The 23,768-nt window shown below is 49.6% G+C and overlaps 1 protein-coding gene across 3 annotated transcripts in view; it reads right to left on the bottom strand.

The window, feature by feature from the left end:
* The window catches only part of LOC118770124 (SH3 and multiple ankyrin repeat domains protein 3-like), a 289,110-nt gene that overhangs the window by 7,858 nt on the left and 257,484 nt on the right, over positions 1 to 23,768 (bottom strand). For 2 of the 3 annotated variants that reach the window (XM_036517579.1, XM_036517581.1), the window contains 8 exons: positions 19,680 to 19,762; positions 14,656 to 14,780; positions 11,997 to 12,132; positions 5,819 to 5,899; positions 4,673 to 4,696; positions 4,283 to 4,410; positions 3,257 to 3,362; positions 560 to 2,936 (listed from right to left, as the gene is read on the bottom strand). In XM_036517579.1, coding sequence (XP_036373472.1) covers positions 560 to 2,936; positions 3,257 to 3,362; positions 4,283 to 4,410; positions 4,673 to 4,696; positions 5,819 to 5,899; positions 11,997 to 12,132; positions 14,656 to 14,780; positions 19,680 to 19,762 — 3,060 coding nt within the window. The remainder of the gene's footprint in view (positions 1 to 559; positions 2,937 to 3,256; positions 3,363 to 4,282; positions 4,411 to 4,672; positions 4,697 to 5,818; positions 5,900 to 11,996; positions 12,133 to 14,655; positions 14,781 to 19,679; positions 19,763 to 23,768) is intronic. The other variant, XM_036517580.1, reaches the window with a different exon arrangement.

Genomic DNA, 23,768 nt, shown 5'->3' with positions numbered 1-23,768 from the left:
CACAAGACACAACGTTATATAAGGAAGCAATAAAAATCTTTTACAATTACAAGGAAAAACCAGTAACTAATGCTGAGAAAATTGTTTCTCATGTAGACAGCTATGATCATTAAGTGCTAAATCAGACTAGGCATTCATAACACTTCATCAATACTCAATTCACAGCACCAATAAAATGTCATGGCACTATAAATAACTGACATAACATGTCTTTGAGCAACCATTATGATGCACTGCCTTCTCTGTAACCTTTACATTTATAGTAATAACTGACTATAGCTGACTATAATTGACTCTGTCATATAAAACCTCCAAAGGTATTGTTTTGTCTGATATGTGTAGTCAGAAATAACCACAATACAGCTGCAAAAAAGACATTTGGCCCTTAGCCATGAAATAGAAAACACTGGTCAAGGGCTGAGGACAGAAACAATGAAGTAGGCCTTTGGTGGCATTCAGCAATGCTGAACTTATGCGGATAGTGGTAAATTATTCATGTTCCCACAATTCTCACAGACTGGGGGTAAGGCGGGCATGGATGCGAATATGCTCCTCTTACCTTGCTCCTGCCACAGGAGACTTCCTCCCGGGGTCGAGCGAGGCTCCGATGGGCTCCTCCCCCAGGGAGCGTGTGTCCTTGTTGAGCTGTTGGAGCCTGGAGCTCAGCTCCCCGATCACAGTGGGCTTGCCGTCCTCGGGCCCCGGCGGCGGCCGCGTCTCCACGGGGTCCCCCCAAAGCTTGGACCTTCTCTGGAAGAGGTAGCGGGGTCGGCCGGCGCCGGCGGCGGCGGCCAGCGCAGCCGCGTGTTGCTGGGAGAGGAGCTCGCTATCCGAGGACTGCTTCAATAGAGGGTCCCTGAAGGTCACCGGCCCCTTGCTGAGCTGGGACTTGAGTTTTGGCTTTGGAGGCACTGGCGGCTTGTCGAGTATAAAAGTCTGCCCATCGGCGTAGGAGCTGTAGGTGTCCATGGGCTCGCCGCTCTCCGACGACAGGGTGGACATGCTGGAGACGGTGGAGATGGTGCTCGTGGTCTCCAGGTGGTGGTCACTGGAGCTGCGGACGTCGACCTCCTCCACCCCTGAGTCGGCTGCAGACTCGGGCACCAGGTGGGTGTCTGAAGGCTTCCCTGAGGGTGTTCCACTAGCCGGAGGGTGTGCTGCTGCTGCTGCTGCTGCTGCTGCTTGGGTTGAGGCGGAAGGCGCGGCCAGTTTAGCCAGCTGGGGGACGGGCACACCCGCCGACGTCACCAGCAGGCCGTTGGCGAACTCATCCGGCGGCGGCACCACCCCGATCTTTCGGAGCTCCTCCCGCGTCTCCTCGTCGCTGGAGGACAGCAGGGCGGGCGGGAGGGTGACCGTGTAGGGCTCCACGTCCTCCTCCGAGCTGCCCTGGGCCAGCGTCTTCTCGCCCGCTGGGCCAGCCTGTGGCGGGCCGGCCGTGGCCTCGGGGCTGGGCGACTGGCCGCGCTTAATCTCGGCCAGGGTGGGCTTGGCGGGTTCGGTCGGCGTCCCCGCGGGTGACACGGAGGGCTCCTCCAGACCCAGCTCCACTGCTTGCCCGTTGCTCGTCGCATGGACCATGATAAGGCCAGCGGTCTTCTGCTGAGAAGTGTCCATGATGCTGATGATCATGCTCTTCTTGTCCTCCTGCTTCCTCTCCTCCTTCTTTTCCATCCTGGTCTCCATGTCTTTGTGAAGGGCCGTCGGGCTCCCCCACTGGCTCTTGGGGGACGCCGCCGACACACCTGTGGCGGGTCCGTAGCTTCCCTTAGCTCCCGGGGAATAGGCCGGAGTCATCAGTTCGCCCTCCGCCTCCGATCGCTCCGCCTCTTTGGTCTGGGTGTCCACGAACAAAGGCCCTGGCGACTCGTGCTTAGTCCTGGACTCCGGGCTGCCAGCGGGCGACTGGCTCTGGGACGTCAGCGCTCGCTCCCTTGCGGCCAGCGCAAGTGCCAACGGCGAGTTGGGGTCCAGGGGCTTCCCGGTCAGGGGGTGGATGAAGGTGGTCCCGCCCAGGGAGGGGCGGAGCGCGGGGGCGGGGGGCGGCAGCTGGCCCAGCTCCCTACTGAGCAGCCGCTCGTCGATGGAGCGGGACTGCGTCAGGGAGGGCATCTCGGGGGCGGTGGCACTGCCCTCCATGGTGCCCACCGACAGGAAGACTGTGGATTTCCTCCTCTCCTGCAGCCGCCTCTCCCGGTCCCTCACGGCCCCCAGGATGGTGGTGGTGACGGGGCCTTTCCCCTCCTCCGCCTGCGCCCGGGCACGGTCCTGCAGAAGCTGCTGCTGGTAGTACTCGGCCCGGCTCGTGTGGGGGATGCGGCCCGTCGGGGAGTGCTCCCTGGCGTGGGCCGAGGCCAGGGCCAGCGACGCCCTCTCCTGCGCATCCTCCACCTGCAGCTGCTTCACCAGCGGGCTCTTCTTGCGCTGGGGCTTGGTGGGGGTGTAGAGGCCGATGCTGAACTGGCCCACGTTGGCGTAGGGGTTGTCGATGACCCTGCCTTTCCGCTTGATCTTCTCCGGGGGCGTGGAGGAGGGCCCGAGCCGCGGGATGTCGGTGGGCTCCACGGGCAGGTGGGAGGAGTCCTGGAGGATGATCATGGAGCGGGCCTTCTTCTGCCGCTCGGCATGGGCCGAGGGCCGAGGCGGCTCGTACATTTCCGCCCCGCCCACCACCTGCGTCAGACCGTGCACCTTGGCCTCGACACCGGGCTTAAAGCTGGAGCGGCTCTGATCGTGGGCCCGCCCCGGAGGGGGCGGGGGGCAGAAAGCCGGGGGCAGACCCGTGTCCTGGTAGTAAGGGGATGGGGGCGGAGGAGGTGCGGTTTGGGGAGGGGGAGGGATGCTGTGACTGTCTCTGAGGCTGTCTGTCATCGACGAACTCCTTGGAAACCTTGCTTCTCCCACCAAAGCCGATAACCTGTCCTCTTCTGTTGCCCCTAGCAAATATGAATTGCATTAGGAAAAGAAGGATCCTCGGACACCCCACTGATCCACAAACTAACTACTCAGTCAGAACCCGACAGTATAACAAAGAAGACATGTGGCACATCAGGTCATCATTGTCCTTTAAGCTGACTGAAACTGATGCCACTACTGAAAACACCATGGGTCACTTCAGAGCACACTGGACTTTGAAGACTCTAGAAATTAAGCTAGACAATCTCTAGACAATCTCTCTAAACAATCTCCATCATGCATTGATGGAAAAATCAAATGTTAAGACAGCAGCAAAAACAAGGGGAAAAATATCAATTACCAAAAGACTTGGTCCTGGACATTCCTTTTGGCAGCTGTATATGAGCCTTCTCCAAGCTAGGGGCCAGTCCACCATGTGCAACCATTCCCTGACGCTCGAACAGTGACTACATTACACACAATAATAAAAGAGACCAAAGAACAGTATAAACATAACAGCAGCAGGAACCCAGCGGTTTTCCCATCCAAGACTCTGACACAATGCTGACTTTGCTTCTAGGACTCCCAACATATTCCAAAGCCCCAGAATATCAATAGGATCTGTATGTTGTTGAGGGGGGTCGGGACATGGTACAGTGTTATACACAATGATATTGTATCATACAGTGTTGTTGAGTTTAATCCGGTATTATACAGTATTGTTGAATGTGTTACAGTGTGATACAGTAGCATACGGCATTGAAGAGTATGGTACAGCATGATATTGTAACATACAGTGGTGTGCAGTCTAATTTGGTGTTATGCAGCATTGCAGATTATGGTACATCATGACGTAGTAGTGTTATCGAGTTGAATGCAGTGTTATGCAGCATTATAGAGTATAACACAGTATTAATACAGTCTTAAACAGTATAGCAGAGTATGGTAGAGCATGATACAGTATCATACAGTATTACAGAGTGAAATCCAGTGCTATGCAGTATTATAGAGCAGTGTTTCTCAACCCTCTCCTGGAGTACCCCCTGCCCTGCATGTTTTAAATCTCTCCCTGCTTCAACACAGCTGATTCAAATGATCAACTTGTTATGAACTCCTGAAGCTGCTTAATAACAAACTGATCATTTGAATCAGCTGTGTTGGAGCAGGGAGAGATCTAAAACATGCAGGGCAGGGGGTACTCCAGGAGAGGGTTGAGAAACACTGTTATAGAGTATGATACAATATTTTACAGTGTTGTACAGTACGGTAGAGCATGATGTAGTATTATACAGTGTTGTAGCTTTACATGTGGTATTGTACAGTATTATAGAGCATGATACAACGTGATGCAGTGTGTTTTTCAGTGTGGTGACTGGCAGCGCCTTACGCTGATCTCGGCTTGTGTGATTCTCCTGCTTGTGGGGCGCTGCTTCACCGTGGCGGCTCTGTAGTCGGCCTCCGCCACCTGCGCCCGCAGCACGGGCTCCTGGGAGGCCAGCATCTCGTCCAGTCTTTCTGCAGGCAGCGGAGAGAGGAGCACACGTCCTGATCTGGGGACAGTCCCCCCGCCCTGCGCCGCAAACTGCGCATGCTTCGACAAACAACAAAACTACCGCGGCGATAACTTGCGTCACAGCCAATGAGGTGACAAGGGCACGAGAACTTGCCCACATTCCAACCCTAATCAACACCGTTTAAATTATCGACGGGTTTTAAATATTGAAATCATCTAAGCCTGCGGTGTCAGGGATGATTGTAGCATCTGGACACAACTCACCCCCTCTTCTCCTTCTTGCGGAGGCTTGCAAGGAATAAAAAGGAAGAAAGCTTTGATTTCAGACATTCAGACAGATGTTAACTAACGTTACAAAGACCATCACATGAACTGCGGGACCGTGCAAGAAATGTGGTAGTCAGAAACAAAACAATGCCACTGTTACCATACTGTTACTATTCTGTGACTATTACATGCAACAGAATTATCAACGTCTCATTACAGAATCTGCGCCTACTTTGTAGCCCTGATGCACATCTGTTTGCAGGTATGAATGATATGATGGAGGTGTCAAGCGTAAAGCAAATATGCTTCATATCACAGATTAGCCATCTCTTTCAAAGGCAGAGAGTTGTGCACTATGATCTCTCTGTAAATTCAGAGGCGGCTGCTATCACAAGCAATGCTTGTATATACAGTATATATAAGAGCATGTCAAAAATAATGCAAGTTTCAGCTTTTTTTCCAGCTACAGTACAACTATCTCAATAGTCTGCCCCATGCACAAATGGACCTGCACAGACAGAACACACGGTTGTTGTGGGAGTGCAGATAACGGTTGAACTTTGAAGTATTCTCCGTCTTAGTAGCGAACGCATCACAGATGACTTATGCAGATACAGATACGTATGTTCTGAGACATGAGGCACTCGCGCTCACCGCAGAAGACATTCAGACGCTTCTGTGTTTTTCGCGACCGCACCCCAGCACCCGCCGCTTATGGGAAAGTGACGGTGCTGACGGCTGGGAGACGACCAACGCCTGCAGCTGGGTATGCGGGGAGGAGGAAGGGGGACACACTTCCCACTCTACTTATGTGCAGCGTTCAGCGCAGGGAAATACGCCCACTCTCTCTCTCTCTCTCTCTCTCTCTCTCTCTCTCACAATAACCGTGAAACAGAGCAGGTCAAATCAGAGCAGGGTTTGACCAATCTTCCATTGGATCGTAATTCACGCAAGGACAATGCCTGTCTCACCCTCAGAGTGACAGCTGACTAACTTAGAGAACTAACAGAGGGCAACAGGGGGTGTTAGTGGGGTGGTAGAGGGGATAGAGGGATGGCACCGGGGCAGTGACAGTGGGGTGAAGGGTGGTAACCACAGGCATGACAGAGGCGTGACAGGGTGGTGGCAGAGGGAGTGACTTACCCAGCTCCTCCAGCTCGGCCGTCATGGACTTGGAGCGCAGTGTCAGGGTGGTGCTGGGGGCCCTCTTGGGGGGCGGGGGAGCTGTGAAGAAAAGCGAGGGTGAGGACGACACTTTGGACTTCCTGGCCGCGGCCCTGTGGGCGGCGCCGCCCACCCGCGGGCGCCACCTTTTTTTGACGGCCTTGATCTCGTCGTACTCCGGCGAGCTGGCCGACTCGCACTGCTGGAGGACTTTGCTCAGGCTGCGGTTGGACGCAAACTTTTTCATGGCTCCCTGCCAGGGCTTTGCCTGCCGGGTTGGAAAAGCGTGCTGCATGCAAGCCTCACGGTGCCGGTCGGCGAGTCCGTGCGGCGGAAGGCAAGCCGGGCTCCGGCGCCACGTCCGCCTCTGCCATGTACACCTTCAGCAAGAGCTCTTAAAAAAGGGTGTCGACACTGAGGACCTCAGTCCCTCCATCGCAGGCTGACATGTTTGCTGGTCCCTCTTTTACACACTCACATTTTCAGAACACAAACATTAAAATCGGACGCATGTTCGTTTTAGAAGCCTGGCCACTGAAAACAAGCAACTCCACAGACAGCCCAGCTTGGTCACTGGCCCACCTTGACCCAACCCCCATTGATCAGAATGACAGCTGCCAAAGAGCCATGTGCTGATTTTCTCTCCAACAGGAAAGCTTGTGGGGTGGGGGTGGTTGGGAACAGCAGCTTTCTTGGTCTGCGTTTCCACGTTGCTATGTTTTTTTTTTTTACCGCACAGCTATTCGTCAAAATATCTGACAAGGAGCACCGGGGGAGACAACCTTGGTGAACAAGAAAGGACGTGACAAAAGTGCTACATCGTCTACACCCATCATCACTGCTAAATCTTACCATTACTAAGAGTAGAGAAGAATTAGAACAATTAGGCTTGTATTCTCTCAATGTACAAACCAGCAAGAGAGAAAGAGCAGAGATACAGCGAGAAAAAGAGAGAGCAGAGAGAGAGCCAGAGAGAGAAAGACAGAGCTGAGTGAGAGAGAAAGGAAAGGGGGGAGAAAGAAAGAGATAGAGAGAGAGAAGAGAGAACTCCTTGGCCTTAATGCAATGCTGGATTCAAACATTCATTGTAGTAACCATGGAAACTCTGCTGGGAGGGCGGCCTGGGTTGGCGCGGCGATACAAGTGCTGCGAAATGCTTCATTCCCTCTGCCGGGTGGTGGGTGTACCCACTGCGAGAGCTGCAGACGGAGCAAGGGCATGGAAACAGTGCAGAATTCACATATGCACCACAGCGGAGTGTTTCAGCATCTGTTAGAACATCCGCGGCGTTGCGCACGACGATGCACGCGCATATTCTGCGGACACCGTCGGCAGGAGGCTCAGAGAGGCTAAAAGATCACGGTGGACTTGTAAATTGTTTGCTGTCACATTTAGTTTCAAAATGTGTCACACAGGCAATGTGACTCATAAGTCAGATGGTATGACAAAAAGCCCTCTCTCTGGATGAGGAGTATCACATTTCAGCCACTCCAGGTAATAAATTTATGCCCTGTGAATATTTTTAATTCCATTTCACATGTAAAAATCCCACAGTGGGGAGTTTAAAGGCAATAATCCAAACAGGTCCTGTGCTATACGCTTTTGCTCCTGAATACATGTGACTCACAGAACTCCAGGTCTATAATGCATGGATTTTCACCCTGTGCGAATGCTCACTGGGAGAAATCCGACTCACACCCTCAATGCTCTGGCACAGAGGCAGCAGCTTGGTCCCTTGGTTCCGAACTCTGGGGATAAAAAATCCAAAACAACGCTCTTATCCCCAGACCCCCTGCTTCAGGCAGGACAGGTTCAGCGCGTTCTCTTCCAGACGTAGGTCTTCACCCACTCCGCCCGAAAAAAAGCCCCATGTCAAACATCAAGTGCGCAATCCGCACAAAAGTCTCTATTACCCTGTCACCCTGATGGGAGCCTCTAATAGCAGGGTTTGCAGTCCAGAAAATTTCACCCGCTTCAGGTCTCTCTGCCTCTCCTTGGAGAAACAACACAAAAAATTTCAGGTGGTCTTACTATCCCCTGAAAGGTTATGGGTGGTCAGGTCTTCTCCCTTGCACTTGAGGCTGAGGGTATTGTCGATTACCAAGAAATCAGTGCTCGCTAAATCTTGTTTCCATAGAATCCCACACACAGACACCCCTCAAGGCAGAGATGAAGACTGCCACGTTCAAAATGTACACTTCAGTCCGAAAAATGCATTTGAATGGAGGATTCGCCCTCCTAACAGCTGTGACTTCTCCCTTCTAAGACGATCCTGAGTCAGACCGAGACAGAGAGGGAGAGAGACTGAAGTGGCGGGAAATGGCGCTGGAACTTTCCGTGCCAACGGGATTTGTGCAAGAGCGGGATGAGAAGCAAGGTCTGCTCCCTCCTGAAGCAGACAGCCCTTGTGGTTGCACACGCGATGACCCCTTCTCTCCTCTCCTCTTCTCTCTTTTCTTCTCCTCTCTTCTCTTCTCTTTTCCTCTTCTCTTCTCTTCTCTCCTCCTCAGTCGCACGCTGCACTCTCTTCCCCAGCCCCAACAGGGGAATCGGAGAGACGCCTCAGACCTGTACTCCACCTTTCTGCCAGCGCTGGCGTATCCTTACACCTGACTGAGAGCTACCCCTACACACAGCCTCCTGTCCTGCTTGTCTGATTCCCTCTCTCTCTCCAAACTGAATTCAGCTCCATTCCTTCTACTTATACAAATGAATATTCCGCCCACAGTGCTCTGCTCTCTGTTAATATGTTTTTTTTTCTTTTTGCTCAGCTTGCTGTAATCTCACTGTAAACTCTACTCCTCTCTCTCTTTCCCTCTCTCACTTTCTGCTGAATATTATTTCCCTGCTCTGAGAACACGCCCCCCCCCTCCTTGGTTGACTCAGGTTGCTGCTGGTTGGAGCTGTGCTGGTTACAACTCGATTCGGAAATGCTCTAAATGGCTCACCCATCTTCTTTCACAAAGGCCCATCTCCACCGACACGTAGCGTACCGCCATTTCTCCTGAGCTGCACCCGGCCGGGGTTAAAGGGGGGTTGCAGAGCGTAGCATGCCCGTGTAATACAGTATTCTGCTTCTGATTTTCTGATATAGAGATACGCCACTCTCCAGCCTTGAAACGCATTCTTTGGGAGCTTCTCACCTCATCTTTGTGCCAGGATGAGAGGTAAATGGCTAAGAAGACTGGACCCTATATGGAGTCAGAACCTATATGGACATAGCAGTTCACTAAAAGCTCTCCTCTCAAAGGTGAAACCAGTTGAAACTGCACCTGAATAGCCTTGGACACATACAGAGTAAAGCCCTGTTATGCCAACGATACTGCACTGGTGTTTTCCCTTCAGTGTGTCAAAAACAAAGGCCAAAAACCTGCATCACAAGCTCTTAAGTGCTGAGCTCAAAAGCCATAATCAGGGGGAAAAATACATACTTTTATAGCCTTTAAAAACAAAGCCATGTTGCTAAATTCTTTATTATTGAAAGATAAGCAGAGACCCACATGCCCATCCTCACATCCACCTGCAGGTAAGAAGAAAGCACCCTGAGTCTTGCTGGGTAAATAGTAATGTCCAGCGCAGCCTACAAGTTCTAAGACTTTATGCAGGAAGAACCGAAGGACAGGCTGATAGAGTGAGAGATCATACCTGTTCCATTCAAAGGGGAAGCGAGACGATTTTTAAGCAGGCAGCCACAAGGACTGCTCTTGTGTTGTACCGCCTTGAAGGCTGGGCAGATGGACACAGAGTCATAGCTGAGCCCACAGACAGACACAGAAATAGGTTTGGAGTCACAGCTGAGCTCAGACTGACACATGGCCGTGGCGATAATTGGCCAGGAGGTAGGAATGTGCCTTGCTAAACGCATCTTAATGAGACAAGGTAATAATAACAATCAGGCGAGATGATGGTAAGTGATGCATGTTAAACCAGCGCTTTGTAAAGGCAGGAGCCGTGCTCTGTCGAGAAACAAGCACAAGGCAAGACGTGCGGACGGCTCTGCAGCCTCTTTCACAATAAACACTCATCGCTTCTCTTGGCTGTGCTCTCTGAATTTAAGATGAAGAGCGTGTGGGCGTATGACAAAAAAAAATGCGAATGTCGGCAAAATATCAGTGTTATCCAAGTTCACAAACTAAATGGCACCCAACTTGAGTACTTTGTTTTTTTTTTTTTACTGAGACAATGTCAGAGACTTTAGTGCCTGCTGACTAAATTATTAGCTCCTGCAGTAACAGTGTTTTACCACTTGAGGCAAAATGGCCAGGGATCATCACAACCTGTTATATTAGGATACATTACTGTCAATTAGCAGACGCCCTTATCCAGAGCGACTTACATAGGTTAGTTATTATATTTTATCCATTTATGCAGCTGGGTATTTACGGGGAAATTCTGGGGTAGGTACCTTGCCCAAGGGTACAGCAGCAGTGCTCCAGCAAGGAATCAAACCAGTGATCTTTTGGTTACAAGCCCTGCTCCTTACCACTATGTTACACTGCTGCCCTGTTAATCCATATGTGCAAAAATTTTGATGCAAACAGGTGTCCTATTCAATACACAGCAAGATCTTGGCCTTGGCCTTCAGAAAAGATAACTATCAATAACTGATATTAATGCTGCTCCAAAAAGCCCCAAACTGAACGAGTGAACGACAAACTGCCAAATTCTGCTACCCCTGGAATTGTTCAATAGGCCTTCACCGAGAAAATAACTCCAGGCTGTTTAGGAAGATATGACTGATTTGGTTGCATGCAGCACTTAGTGTGAGATGGCTGTACCTGCTGCTTAAACTCTACTTGTGATTGTACTGACGGCCACAATCTAACTCTTACCTAAGGCCCGGGTTCAGTCAGTAGAAATTTAAAGTGTGACAACTTTTAATACTTAGCATAAATTTGTGATGAGTCTGAATAATAAAAAAACATAACAGCTACTTGGAGTTATTACTTAAGTGTTTTACAGATTTATGATAAGCTTAACTTTTTATACTTGAAACTTTTATACTGTTAACTTTACAATAAACCAATCCAGCTTAAATCAGAATGTCAGACTACACAGAGTCACTATAAGCTTATTGTACAACTGCATAATGTAGACCATTAGCTGCTCGGTTACTGCTGTCTGCTGTATTGTCTTACTTTTTGTGAATGGTGGATGGTGAAATTACAATAAGTAGATCTAAGAGTGCCTTGTTGCTAAGCAACTGTGGGGCTATATATACTGTACATGCATACAGCTCATGTGCTCATTGCCCCAAAAACAAAGTCAAAAGGAGGCCCTCAAGAATATACCTATTAGCAACCAGCTATCACACAGTGACAGAAGCATCCCAAATCCAAATACTTTCTGCAGGTTAACTTTGTACCCATAATCTCTACCAACAGCTCTAGTATGCACACACACACACACACACACACACACACACACACACACACACACACACACACACCGTAGATCAGAAAAAGGAAACATGCAATTTGCATCCAGCTCCATTTTAAATGGCACTAAGTGGCTCCTGGAAATGCGTCATCCCTGATTGCGACACACGTTAGCCGGGAGCGCAAATTACATAGAAACTGCCGGACGCCCCGAGGAGAGGGACGCTCCCGCGCTTACTGCACCTGCAGAGCGGCCCGGCTACCTCGCGCTCGCTCCAATCCACCCACTCCTCAAGCACGTCTCGCCAAAACCACCTGAACGGCCGACCCACACGCAGGCAATTACAAAGCACACTCGACACAGGACCTGAAATCATAGCGGAGTCCATTGACAGGAAAGTTAAGATCATGAAGTAAGATACTGTTGTCTCTTATGGGGTAGTCATTTAATGTAGAACAGGAACCTGTGCATAGAGAAGACCGACTGTTGCCAGAATATACACCTCAGATCTGTGTAGCAGGTGCTAAGAATAAAGACATTTGATGCATGTAGAGTAAAGAGCATTTCAGCTGGAGTGGTGCTGAAATTAGGAGACTGTCTCTGGTCTGCACACAGACGTTTGAAATATCATTTTCAAACAAGGCTCTCAGAGGGGGTGCGAGCCACTCATCTTTCTAGACTCCACAAGCCAGCCTAGGAGGATAGATTGAGTGTAACCCCCTTGCCCAATGACTTTTGACCCCTCTCCACTGATGGAGTGTCACAAACGAACCCTTACCTTTCTTCCGGACCACTTCCTCCGACTCGGGCTTGCGGGTGACGGAGACCACCTTCATCAGGAGATGGTTGCCCCCTTGCCGAATGAGCGAGACCACCTGCTTGTGCCCCACCTTCACCACGTTGACTCCGTTCACCTGCGTGGGGAGGGAGGAGGGAGGGGAGAGAGGGGGTGGGGGTCAGTGGGGTGGCCGGGGGGGAGGGGGGGGTCCAGCCTGCCGTGCACGCAGCTTCCCAGCCGTCCCTTCCGAATCCTTATGGCAGAACAAAGCGACTCCTCTCTCCAGCTTCAGAGGATGGGCGATGCCACAGCACCGCCGTCTGTCCTCCACGCATCCACATGGAACTGAACGGGAGGGGATGAAAGGGATGGTGGTGCATGTGGGGGAGGGGGCGGGCGGAGGGGGGGACGAGGGAGACGTGGAGATTTTTTCGGGGGGCTGCGAGACTGACAGAATCGGGTCAGACGCGAGCCGTTTTTAGCTCCTCGGAAGAGACTGCCAAAGAGACAAGGGATGTGTTGGGGAGCTCTGGAACTCAATGTGTGCGCGTATGTGTATGTGTGTGTGTATGTGTATGTGTGTGTGTGTGTCTTTGTCTGTGTCTGAAGCGTGTGGACCAACCAGAACAGAGCAGCGTGTCTCCCCAACCCCAGCTCTGAATAGCGAGTGGCGTGAAGTCTTACTCCATTTAACCGGGCTGTGCTTTCCGGGCCCGCCGAGCAGCGATGACATCAGGAGTGAGTCAGCAAGGAGGTGCCTCTCCTGAGCTCCATCACAGACAGCTGTGATACCCCCGTAGGCCAACCCCACGCTCATCTGCATGCTCCAGTCGAGGCACAGACACAAATATCACAAAGGCGCCACTTTGGTTGAATTCATAATTCATCTAGAAAGGAAAGCGGCATTTCCTGGGTTGTTGTGTGAATAGAATATGAATCTGGGGGTGGGAACACACGGTTCAACAATAATCCAAGGTTTTTTTGCATCATGAATTAATACACTACCATGAAATTAATTTTCATAATTTTTGGCAGGTGAGAAGTTATAATGCCTCCATGAGTCTCACGTTCCCTCTAGTTGTCCAATGAGAATTTGCTCTCAATTAACTTGTCTGGTTAAAGAGTGGTTGAATAAAAATGTTTAAATAAAGCTGTGAACACTGACGACAAAGAAAAATGGTTTTCAAGCGCACAGAGCATTAAATTATAGAATACCCAAGGCGTGCCAGCTAATTGGTTGCATTGGGATGAAACCTGTTTAGCATGTTAGATGAACCAGAATAAATATTACCCTGCAGAATTCCTCCACAGCAATCAATTATATTTGCCCCCTCAGTCTATCCAAAGGGGCATCTAAGGGGGCGCAAAACCTTCCACGCTCCACTTCATATTAACATCGGTAGCTGACGTTTTGCGTGGTAAAATGCCGGGCACCGTGCGGTGTGAACATATGTCACCGGCAGGACACCTCTTGACACAATCTTGACACTAGCCATCCGGTGGGCTGGTTTCTGCTGCGTGCTGTCAACGCTGACCGAAGGCATGTCTGTGTCACCATCCTCATTTGAACGCTGCTCTGCACGCCTGCGAATATTGAGGCAGCTTACCGTAGCGCAGGTAAGCTACCTAAATACTGCAAGGCTTTGCAAAAAATCACTCCAGCACTGCATGGTAACTGAACAGAGGTAGTGTTATGCTCACACTCACTGGTCTGGGAGTGCTGTTAGCCTGGTCTGACACTGTTGCTTATTCAGCCTGAATGGCTACACTTCCGTTCTTTTGTGTTGGAAGTCACTTGGGATAAGAGTGTCTGGTAAATGAATTTAATGTAAAAGTAGTGTAAAGTGGCAAATATGGCTGGCTCTTTGGGCCTCGCTGTCCGGGATGGATAGGTGCTGTACAGTGTCAGCTGGCGAGGGTGAACAGTGGTGTCTGACACAGATGGGAATGAGCGATCATGGGCTGTGAGAGACGGTCCCTGGAGAGAGAGAGACGATGTCAGTGTTCCGTCTTCTCTGAGCGCCGAGAAAGAGCGGGCGTTCGCTCTCCCCGGCGCCACTTCCACGGCCGGCAGCCGCGCGTTGTCATGGCGATCGCCAGCGAGAGGTGAAACGCGCGGCTGCGGATTTAGGAGGAGCGGGCGCAACGCGGCGCTTCGTCTCGGACCGAGCGGTGTGTGGGAGGAAGTGCTGTAAGGGCTGTAATTAACACAACCCCGGCCCCGGGGGGCTGTCAATCAATACCGTGCCGTGCCATAACTCACCGCTCAGCACACACACCGTAGACTAATAATTACACAATTACACCGTTTGGTGCACAGCGGCATTTTGATCAGCCTGGGGCGTGGGATGGACGCTGGTAGTATACTTGGCTTCCCTTGCCTAGTCAGGTTGGACATGTTAACTTGTGGTAGGGCTTGAATAGTGTTGTGCTCGCACTCACTGGTCTGGGAGTGTTGTTAGCCTGGTCTGACACCAGCTGCTGCTTATTCAACTTTACTGGATACACTTATGTTCTATCATGGTGGAAGTCGCTCTGGATAAGATCATATGTAATGTTATGTAACGTGTGCTGGGCAGTGCTGCAATTGCTCGGTGATGTCCCAGAGTGCCGGTCTGCATCGCTGTCAGGAGAGAAGAACAGCCGGGTGGCGGCTTACCTCGATGAGGAAGTCTCCCGTCCGGAGCCCCGCCCTCCAGGCCACGCCCTCCACGTCCACCGACTCCAGGTACTGCAGCGCGGGGAAGGCCGGCGTGGGAGTGAACTCCTCGATGGGCGTCTCCGCTGAGAACAGACCGCACCACGCGAGACGCGCACGTTAACGTTGTGAGCACACCGTGGTTTAATGACCTGTGAGAAAGCACTCTCTCTTGCTGGTGCTGACCCCCCCTCACATCCTCAGCTATTCTCCCCCTCTCTGTCTAACCCTCCTGGGGCTTGCACATCGCTCCGGAGCTGGTGAATTTAATGTCAGTTTTTCCCACTGCGAAGCAGAAATCGCTAAATCACAATGTGGTCATTCGTGTAGTCAGGCGATACCGTGTCCCTCCCACAGTAAACCTGTCAGGCGCTCTGAGAGCAGAGTCCCCATGACACCATTATATCACAAAAGGGAACAGTTGCATTGTGGGATCTTTTTTTTGGACGCTCAAATGCATAATGTATTGACTAGCATTCTAAACAGGAGTTCTTCACTACTGTGTGAATTGCAACCCCTTAAACATCTTTATTATGTTTAAAAAGGCCCGATTAAAACACCTCAGCAAAAGCACATGATCTTTAAGTTGCCCACTGTAAAGAGGGATAAACTCCATCGCAGCTCGTCGGATGCATTAGCCAACTCCAGGAATGCTTTGGATGCATGTCGCTTTTCTCATTGAATGCCGCTTCATACCGAAAATGGGATTACCAGCAGCTGGCGATCACCTTGCTGTCTAGCAGATTGAGTTTCCCTGTGGGAGTGAGGTATATCAAGCCCCCCCCCCCCCCCCCCCCCCCACCCAATCTGAAACCTGGACACATTCCAACTGCAGACGGAGGGACAGCGTTTTTCAACGCTGCAGCTTTAAGTTAATAAAAAAATAAAGTGGCATCAACACAGCTATGATATTAATGGTGCAGCTTGATATCCCAGCAGGTGGGCAGGGATGGGACAGATGGAGAGAGGAATAGGGAAGAGGCAGAGCTGAGCTCAATTTCTATTTGTCACTTTCCAGTCTCCCCTGACTCTGTCCTCCGCTATCAAACTGGGTCACATCGCGTCTCTCGCTCTCGAGCGGGAGATAAAAAGCCGTGAGGTCTCTGCACTGATGCCCTGCGTGTGTGTGTGTGTGTGAGAGAGAGAGAGAGAGAAAGGGGATGTGTGTGCCTGCATTTCACTGTGTGTGCATGTTTGAGGACTTTTTTTCGTATTTGAGTGTGTCTGTGTATGTGTGCCTGAGTGCACATTCGTACATGTACACATTACACACGTGTGTGTGTGTGAGTGTGCATATATCAACTTCTACTTGAGCATGTATGTATGTGTGTGTGCATATGTGTGTGAGTGTATATATGTGCGTTTTCCAACAGTTGGTATGGTAGTCTGTGGCGAGGGGGGTGGGGGGGGTCTATGGAAGAGAGCCAGGAGAGATGGGGCCACTCCACGTCAGAGGTCACAGCTGTCCCCTGTGGACACCCAGATTGTGTGAGCGCGTTCCAGATTGTCCCCTTAGTGCAGTGGCCTTCCTCTTTGCTCTCTCCATTGTTCACACAAACATGTCCTGGCTGGTATTTGCACATCATGTTCACATAGCAGCTGCATAACACAAGTAAAGCCTTTATGCAATACAACCCCACTATATCTTACTCGATGTCGCCTGGTTATATCTGTACAATTACCCTACAGGTACATAAGTACCGAGTGGTTTTTGCCTGTCTTCCTCATGTGGTACAATAGTTTGCTTAATTACATGTTATCTCATTAAATCTTTCCCCTGTACACCTTCTCCTGAACCCACGGTGACATCTTGATAAAAAAAACCCTCTCAGACTGCACCAATCACAGGATAACGTTGTCAAAATTTGCTACCAAACCAATGATTTAACATCCATGCAAGCTACTGCTGGATATAAACTATTTTATAACCAAAAAATCAACAGAAGGTTTGTAGCTGTGACAACTGAGTTATTTGGCACTGCTCGATGCAAGCTGGCAGTTTGTCTGGCAGCACGGATTGATGGATGGCAGGAAATAATGTCTGTTGCCATGAAGGTGCAGAGCATCACACACTCACATACACACACACACACTCTTCCTTTTCCCTATTGTGACTCAGCTGAAAAGTGATTAACCTTCGTCGAGAGTCTGATAATGCGCCGGTATCTGGGACGGGTGTATTTAGGAGCTCCTAATTGTCCCCATAAGGGGCGGGAGAGGAGTGGTGGGGGGAGAGCAGCTGGGAGCTGCATGACGGATGGGGCTTAAGTACCGGCTGCGCTTCAGAGAGCTCAGACGCATCGCTCCTCATAAACCAGCGCTCGAACCTGCTCTCTCCTCTGCATCTGCTCCTCTGTACTCAGACCTGCTGAATAACAAAGCACTGCCCAACATGGCTGCCTCCTTCTGCTGTAATGCTGCAGGTGAACGGGTAACATAGCAACAGCTTTACAGTGACACCGAGATTCACAGTATCAATTAGGGACATTTTGCAATATTGGTAAAATTTGCTACTGTAACCAATATGAGACAGTGAAATGCACTGTGCACTCTAACTAAACAGGTGCATGCTGGGAAGACTATTATATGCATAATACTCCTACACATTAAGTTTATGTGTTTGAAGAGAGGAAGGAGGGACATCTCTGAGCCCCACGTCTGATATCAGTGTCCTTTACCCTTGTGTGTGTATGTGTGCCACTTGTCCATCAAAGCACTACCTAGACGCCTTGGGTCTGCTCTGTGGTGATGCTGGTACTGCTTTAGCATGTCTTAGAATAATAAAACAGAGCATAAAACCTCAGTACATCCTCCAAGTCTCTCACCTTTCTGAGGATACAACTTGAAAAAGATCTGAAACTCAATACAAATCTTTCACTTTCACTGCTTAAACCTTTACAATTCAAGGCTGCAGCTACTGTCGTGCTTCGAGTGCATCTGAGAATCCTTACAAGGCGCCTGCCTTATGTTACTATAGTAACCAGCTCAACAGGGGAGGTGCCATGTGCTTAAGAGGAAGAGAAATCAATCTGGCACAGTGGAGTTAAGTGCTCAGGAAAATTTGCTGAAGTGCTTTGCTCCTGTTTCCGTTAGGCAGAAACAACAGGCTTGGGGGGGGGGGGGGGGGGGGAGATTTCCATTCACTCCCATGTCTGCTGGTATAAGGAGAGAAGTACCAATGTAAATAGATGGTACAGACCCCTCCCTCTAGTGGACGGAGGTAGTAATGGCCACAGAAGACTGGGTCCCTGACTGACTGTGTAACGAGGTCAAATAGAGCTCTGAGGGAACCATTATGACACAACTGTCACAGTGCAGGTGAGGTTCACATGCATGAGACCCTCTGTGCTAGTAACACCAACTTCTAATTTTATATGCCTTGGGTAGCAAGAGAGCAATTTCGACACCCTGTGCCTGTTCCTAAAAGCAGGTGTCCTGTGTCCTGTAGCCTGTGACTGAAGAGTGAATAGGTGGCAGCCAGCATCTACTCCACACACTCCCCTATGTGCTGGGGTAGAGTCCTTGCCCTCTCATCCTCAATATACCCTCCAAATACCTCACCAGTTGACATAACTCTCACTCTCGAATGACAAAGAAGCAACACAAGAGATCCTGCAGCGAAAGCATCCTGAATTCCAGCAACTGAAACAGCATGGATTTAAATACGATCTGAACTAGAGGAGAAATATACATTTCAAAGACAGCAGTATGTATGCTGGGGAGGGTGTTATGTAGCTCCAGACCAGGGAACAGAAATCCGTTCTGGAAGCCTTGCCTTCACCTGGACTATGTTTTTCCGTTTGTTCCAGCTACTTTTTACTTGGGTGCTTTTCAGTTTTTCAGATGACAGCTAAATCATATACGATGCACACCAATTTCTGTCTCTATTCCTGGAGTTCTCAAGTGGCTGTGAACAGGAAACGTCTCACTTATCGATGATGTGTCCTGCCCTTAAAGCTGACACACACCTGTAGGGGTGGGACTGGCTATCAGCCATTGCAATAATGAGGAGGGTTTTAGTGATTTGGGAAAAAAAAAAAAAAAAAACAGTTTGTTGCTGTTTGGAATGTTCTGGAATGGATACCCTGCCCTTTGGGTGAGATCCTTGTGTGTAGACGCTGAAATTTGCATTCAGTCGTCCTGTGCATACCTGCAGTACCATCATGAAATGAATCTAGGAAATACTGTATTTAAAGCCCAAACGGCCTGAAGCGAATGATAGTTCCTTCCTCAATTGCATGGAACAAAACTGAACGACATCTGCTATATCGCTAGAAATTGAACCCTCATCATGAAATTGACTTGTGCCTTTACGCCAATGAAACGGGTTTGACCAAACAGCTGCCCGCAAAACTACTAACGGCTCTTGAAAAATATAACATAAGAGCCTAGGCAATGTGAGCAGGAACGAAATCTGCGCATCTGCATTTGAGAGGGGTGTGACAGGAGTGAGCACATGCTTTGGGGGGTTGGGGTCAAGAACGATGCCCTCGTTCTCCCATCTCATCAGAACGATGGCATGCAGGGAACAGATGCAAGCTGGAGTCGGCATCTCATGCGCGGGAGGGTGCCAACCGGGGCTAGTCACACACCATGCTGGCGAGCCAGAGTCCCTCCATCAGCCAAGAACCTAACTGCAGAGCCAGCCCATATAGACCGCACCTCTCATCCTCCAACAACAGCACACTCCAGCGACAACACTGGGCCGACAGTATGCACTCAGGCCAGAGTGGCTGTCTGTCCTTCTACAGTATGTGTGTGACAGGAGCATCATGCCACTGCACAAGCCACACACAGTGGCTCCCGCTTAGTAACGATGAGCCAGCCTCTCTAAGAATGTGTGAAATATGCATGAGCAAGAAACATCTTTCCAACCATTTAGTGTCTTCCTTTGTAAAATGTGGTTGAGTCAACAACCGAAAGGAGGTTGAAGGGGCAGCGTGTCACGTGTGGGGTCGGACGTCGAAGCGGGGGACCCCTCTTACCTTTCGCTCCTCGCAGCACGAACCCGAACCCCTCATTCTCCTTCTTCTGCAGGACGGCGTTCTTCTCCTCGATGATGTAATCGCTGGGGAGTAAAGAGAAGAGGGCCACCAGGTCAGAGTTCAGCACCATGCTGGGAGAGGAGTTGGGGGGCGTAAGTGCCGGCCAGAGCTGGCGCCAGTCAGAGGGGCACGCCGAGCCCTGAACGCCCGTGCGGCGTTGGTCAGCCGGCCACAAGGGGGCGCTGCTCACGCACTCTCTTCCCCCTCCTTTGCCCTGTCTTCCAGAAACAGGCCGATCAAGAAAATAAAAAAAAAACAAGATGAATGAAAAAGTCTTCAGCTGGAAGTGTTTAATGAGCACCCTTCCTCCATCCACCTTCCAATATCCATTAATGCATTAAATCTAAACATGATGAAGTCCTCAATGCTTTTCAAAAAACAGCAAAAAGATCATTCATTCACAGACCATTCTTCCCATAGTACATTTGAATATGGAGGGGGAAAAAAGACACAGAGAGGCATCTGAAGTAATTACAGGCGGAAACAAATCCTGCACACCGCATGGCTCCCGCAGAAGCCTGAGACAGGAAACAATGGTACCCTTTCCATTGATGCTTTCATCTGAGGAAACGGACTAAATGAATCTTCTCTGCTCGGTACACAGGGAGGGAGGGAGGGAGAGAGAGAGAGACACAGAGCAGCACACAGACACATATGCGCCCACACACATGCACACGCGCGCACACACACACACAAGTGTGCACATACCCCCCCAACACACACACACACACTCACAAAGCAAACACACCACCCACTCCCACACATAGCCTGTGTCCCTACAGAACGGCAGCAGCTCCCGTCCACCCAGCCTGGATCATCTCTCCCTGCCCCCCTGACAGACAGTACCATAAGGACACATGGCACTGCAACCTCAATCGAATGCCATTTGGTCTCCTCGCTGCCCCGGCTTCGACACAAACCATCTGCTCAAAGTTTGGCGAGGCTAGGAATTGGTCTCCACACAGGGTTGCATTACCATGGGGGAACCGGGAGGCGGGGGGGGGCGGGGGTGGGGGGATCCAGGAGAGCAGGGGAAGGGAGTAGAAGAAGAAAGAAGATGAGTGGGAGAGAGGGAGAGGAATGCAACAGAAGGGAGGCTCAGAGGAGAGGAAGACAGAGAGAGTGGGGGAGGGTAGGAGAAGCACGAACAGAGAATGTATGACGTTGGGGGGGGTACTTAGGCAACTCTCACAGTGACTGGCAAATCTGTAAATTACTGTCATATTAAGCCTTTTCTTTTAATGCATTGGGAGCAAGGTCACAGCTGCTGTCGTTTCAGCCTCAATCAGTTTCCCTGCATTCCCGTCATTGCAGTGTTTGCACTCAGGCGGACATCCAATCACAAACACTTCCTTAACTCTGGGGAGCAAGTGAGCGCAAGCCTTTTGACCCTTTGTATTAAATATAGATGACTAAATTACTTTATAGCAGGTGTATGAATGACATGAAGAGAAACTTGAAAATGAACATATACTGTGGATGACAGCAAAGAATGAAAAAAAACATGGAATATTAATGCTGTAATCTTGAATTTTTTATTAAAGATGCTGAATTTTTCAAAGAGCTGTCAATCTTTTGACTCATTGGTCTTTACCACTGATATTTCCTGTTTGTGAGACCTGGAGTCAGTCCTCATTATAGTGTACAACTACAGCAATATCAGAGAGATTGTAATCCATCAATCGTTCACAACTACAAATAATAAATCTTCATTTAATATTGATGCACTCAGGAATATGAGCCCTACGTTACCATTAGCAGTGTATTTCATGATAACGACCCTTCACTGGATTCTTTAACTCTGCCACAGCACACACACTCTGCCAAGTGACAGAGACTCATAATGAACCAACCAATTAATTGAAGATCAATGATGTTACTAGGATAGACCTCAGGTTCTTTCTTACCAAACCATGGTCTCCCAGAGGAGATAATACAATATCTGGACAAAAAGGCCCTACTAGCTTAGATACTATTTTGCGGTTTGAAATATCATGTGAGGCAACTGCAGTTTTTAAAATGCCCAAAAATTTATTTAAACCCCCCCCCCCCCCCCCCCCCCCCCAGTGCATAAGATGCTATTTTCAGTCAAAATGAAATCAGCAACACCAAGATCACGCTAAAGAGCCAGGTACAGGACACTAGTAGAGATTAAAGCAAACTCAAAGTCCAGGTAAAGGGAAAAAAAGGCCAACACCCCTCAGAACTCCACACAGCAGTCCAACACTCATCAAGGTTAGTGAGAAGCCCAAATGGCAGCTTGCTGGATTTCAGCGTGGACGAGATCCCAGCATCCCAGTCCTCCTTGAAAGCACAGCAACGGCAACAGTAGGTGTTAGCGGACATTGCGTGTGCCAACGGGAAGGCGGCATGCTCACTGTTAGCCATTTAGTGACACCCCACAGCCACTTACCCTCGGCCACCTGGAAAGCAGTGAGGATGGGAATGGGCTCCCTGTGGGCCTTGCCTGTGTGAATGCAGCCAGACAGAGCCAGGAGTTATCCTGCAGGCTTAACACCTGCTTAAGCACCCAGTGAAGCTACGTGTGGTGTGTGTCTACTGGAGCACACAGAACTGAACCAGAGTTTAGCCTGACTTAAGCCTGATGATACAAAAGACAACAGGCTCACACCAAATCAGGCCAGTAATGCATCTAAAAACATTCTGGCTTGGGTCTGGCTATGTTCTACTGTATACACCGATAAGCCAAAACATTATGACCACTCACAGGTGAACCAAATAACGTTGATCATCAAACAAGGGCACATGTCAAGGTCTGGGTAGATTAGATGGTAAGCGAACAATCAGTTGTCGTAGCCAACGTGTTGGATGCAGAAAAAATGGGCAGGAGTAAAGACCTGAGCGACTTTGACAAGGGCCAAATTGTTATGGCCAGACTGGGTCAGAGCACCTCTGAAACGGCAAGGCTTGTGGGGTGCTCCCGGTCAGCAGTGGTGAGTCCCTACTCACAGTAGTCCGAGGAGTGACAAACCACAAACCAGCGACAGGGTGTTGGGCGCCCAAGGCTCATCGATGCGCGAGGGCAACGAAGGCTATCCCGTCTGGTCCGAACCGACAGAAGGTCTACTGTGGCACAAGTCACAGAAAAAGTGCACCCTGCTGCGTAAGGGGCTGCGTAGCCGCAGACTGGTCAGAGTGCCCATGATGACCCCTGTCCACCGTTGAAAGGACCTACAATGGGCATGCGAGCATCAGAACTGGACCTTGGAGCAGTGGAAGAAGGTCGCTCATACTGAAATTTGCTGGCAGGTAAGAAAGCAATATAAGATTAATTTGTCCTTATTACTGAGCACATCTTTTAGTGTGGTTGCTGCTAGGAGTAGCTTTAGCTGGTTCATTGATGCACGTGTGCAGAGCATTGCCCATAAACACATTTTTGTAAGCTACACTTGTTTACTCATGTTTTGGCATATTGTACCTCAAGTTATGGTGACCTAATCTGAGCGACATTTAATTTCATATTTGCAAAAGAAAATTGAATATTGCTGTATTTGTGTTTGAAAAGGATCTAACATTGAATTTCTTTTCCATTAATAATGAATCACGGATTTCTCTACAGTTGACTATTGTAGCTCATTTTTGTACTGTAGAAACAAATCAAACTTGAATAATATATCTATTATATGCAGCATAAACTCCACAGAAGCTTGGAGATGATTATTTGTAATTGTCATTTTAAGATGCACAAAAGAGAAGCTTTAAATAAGACTGTCACTCTGAATAAAGAAAATGAATGCAACTCATAATTCAATGACCCGTAAAAATCTTTAACATTCAGGCTTCAGTCGGTGTGTGGCTTTCTATCGCTGGGTGCAATCTGGGCCATAATTTCATTCCTGAACAATATGAACACAAGGCTATGCTACTGAGGACTGGTTAACAATGACCTAAGTGAAAGTGCTTCTATGAAGGGGGATATAAGGCTGCATCCAGTAGTACTCTGGCTTCACTTTTGTCCCTCAATAAAACAAAGTGGAGGAAAGGCTCATTTGCATGCCAGACAGGGAG

The sequence above is a fragment of the Megalops cyprinoides genome, chromosome 23, assembly GCF_013368585.1.
Source record: "Megalops cyprinoides isolate fMegCyp1 chromosome 23, fMegCyp1.pri, whole genome shotgun sequence".
Taxonomy (NCBI): Eukaryota; Metazoa; Chordata; class Actinopteri; order Elopiformes; family Megalopidae; genus Megalops; species Megalops cyprinoides.
This window is presented reverse-complemented; position numbering and strand designations above follow the sequence as displayed.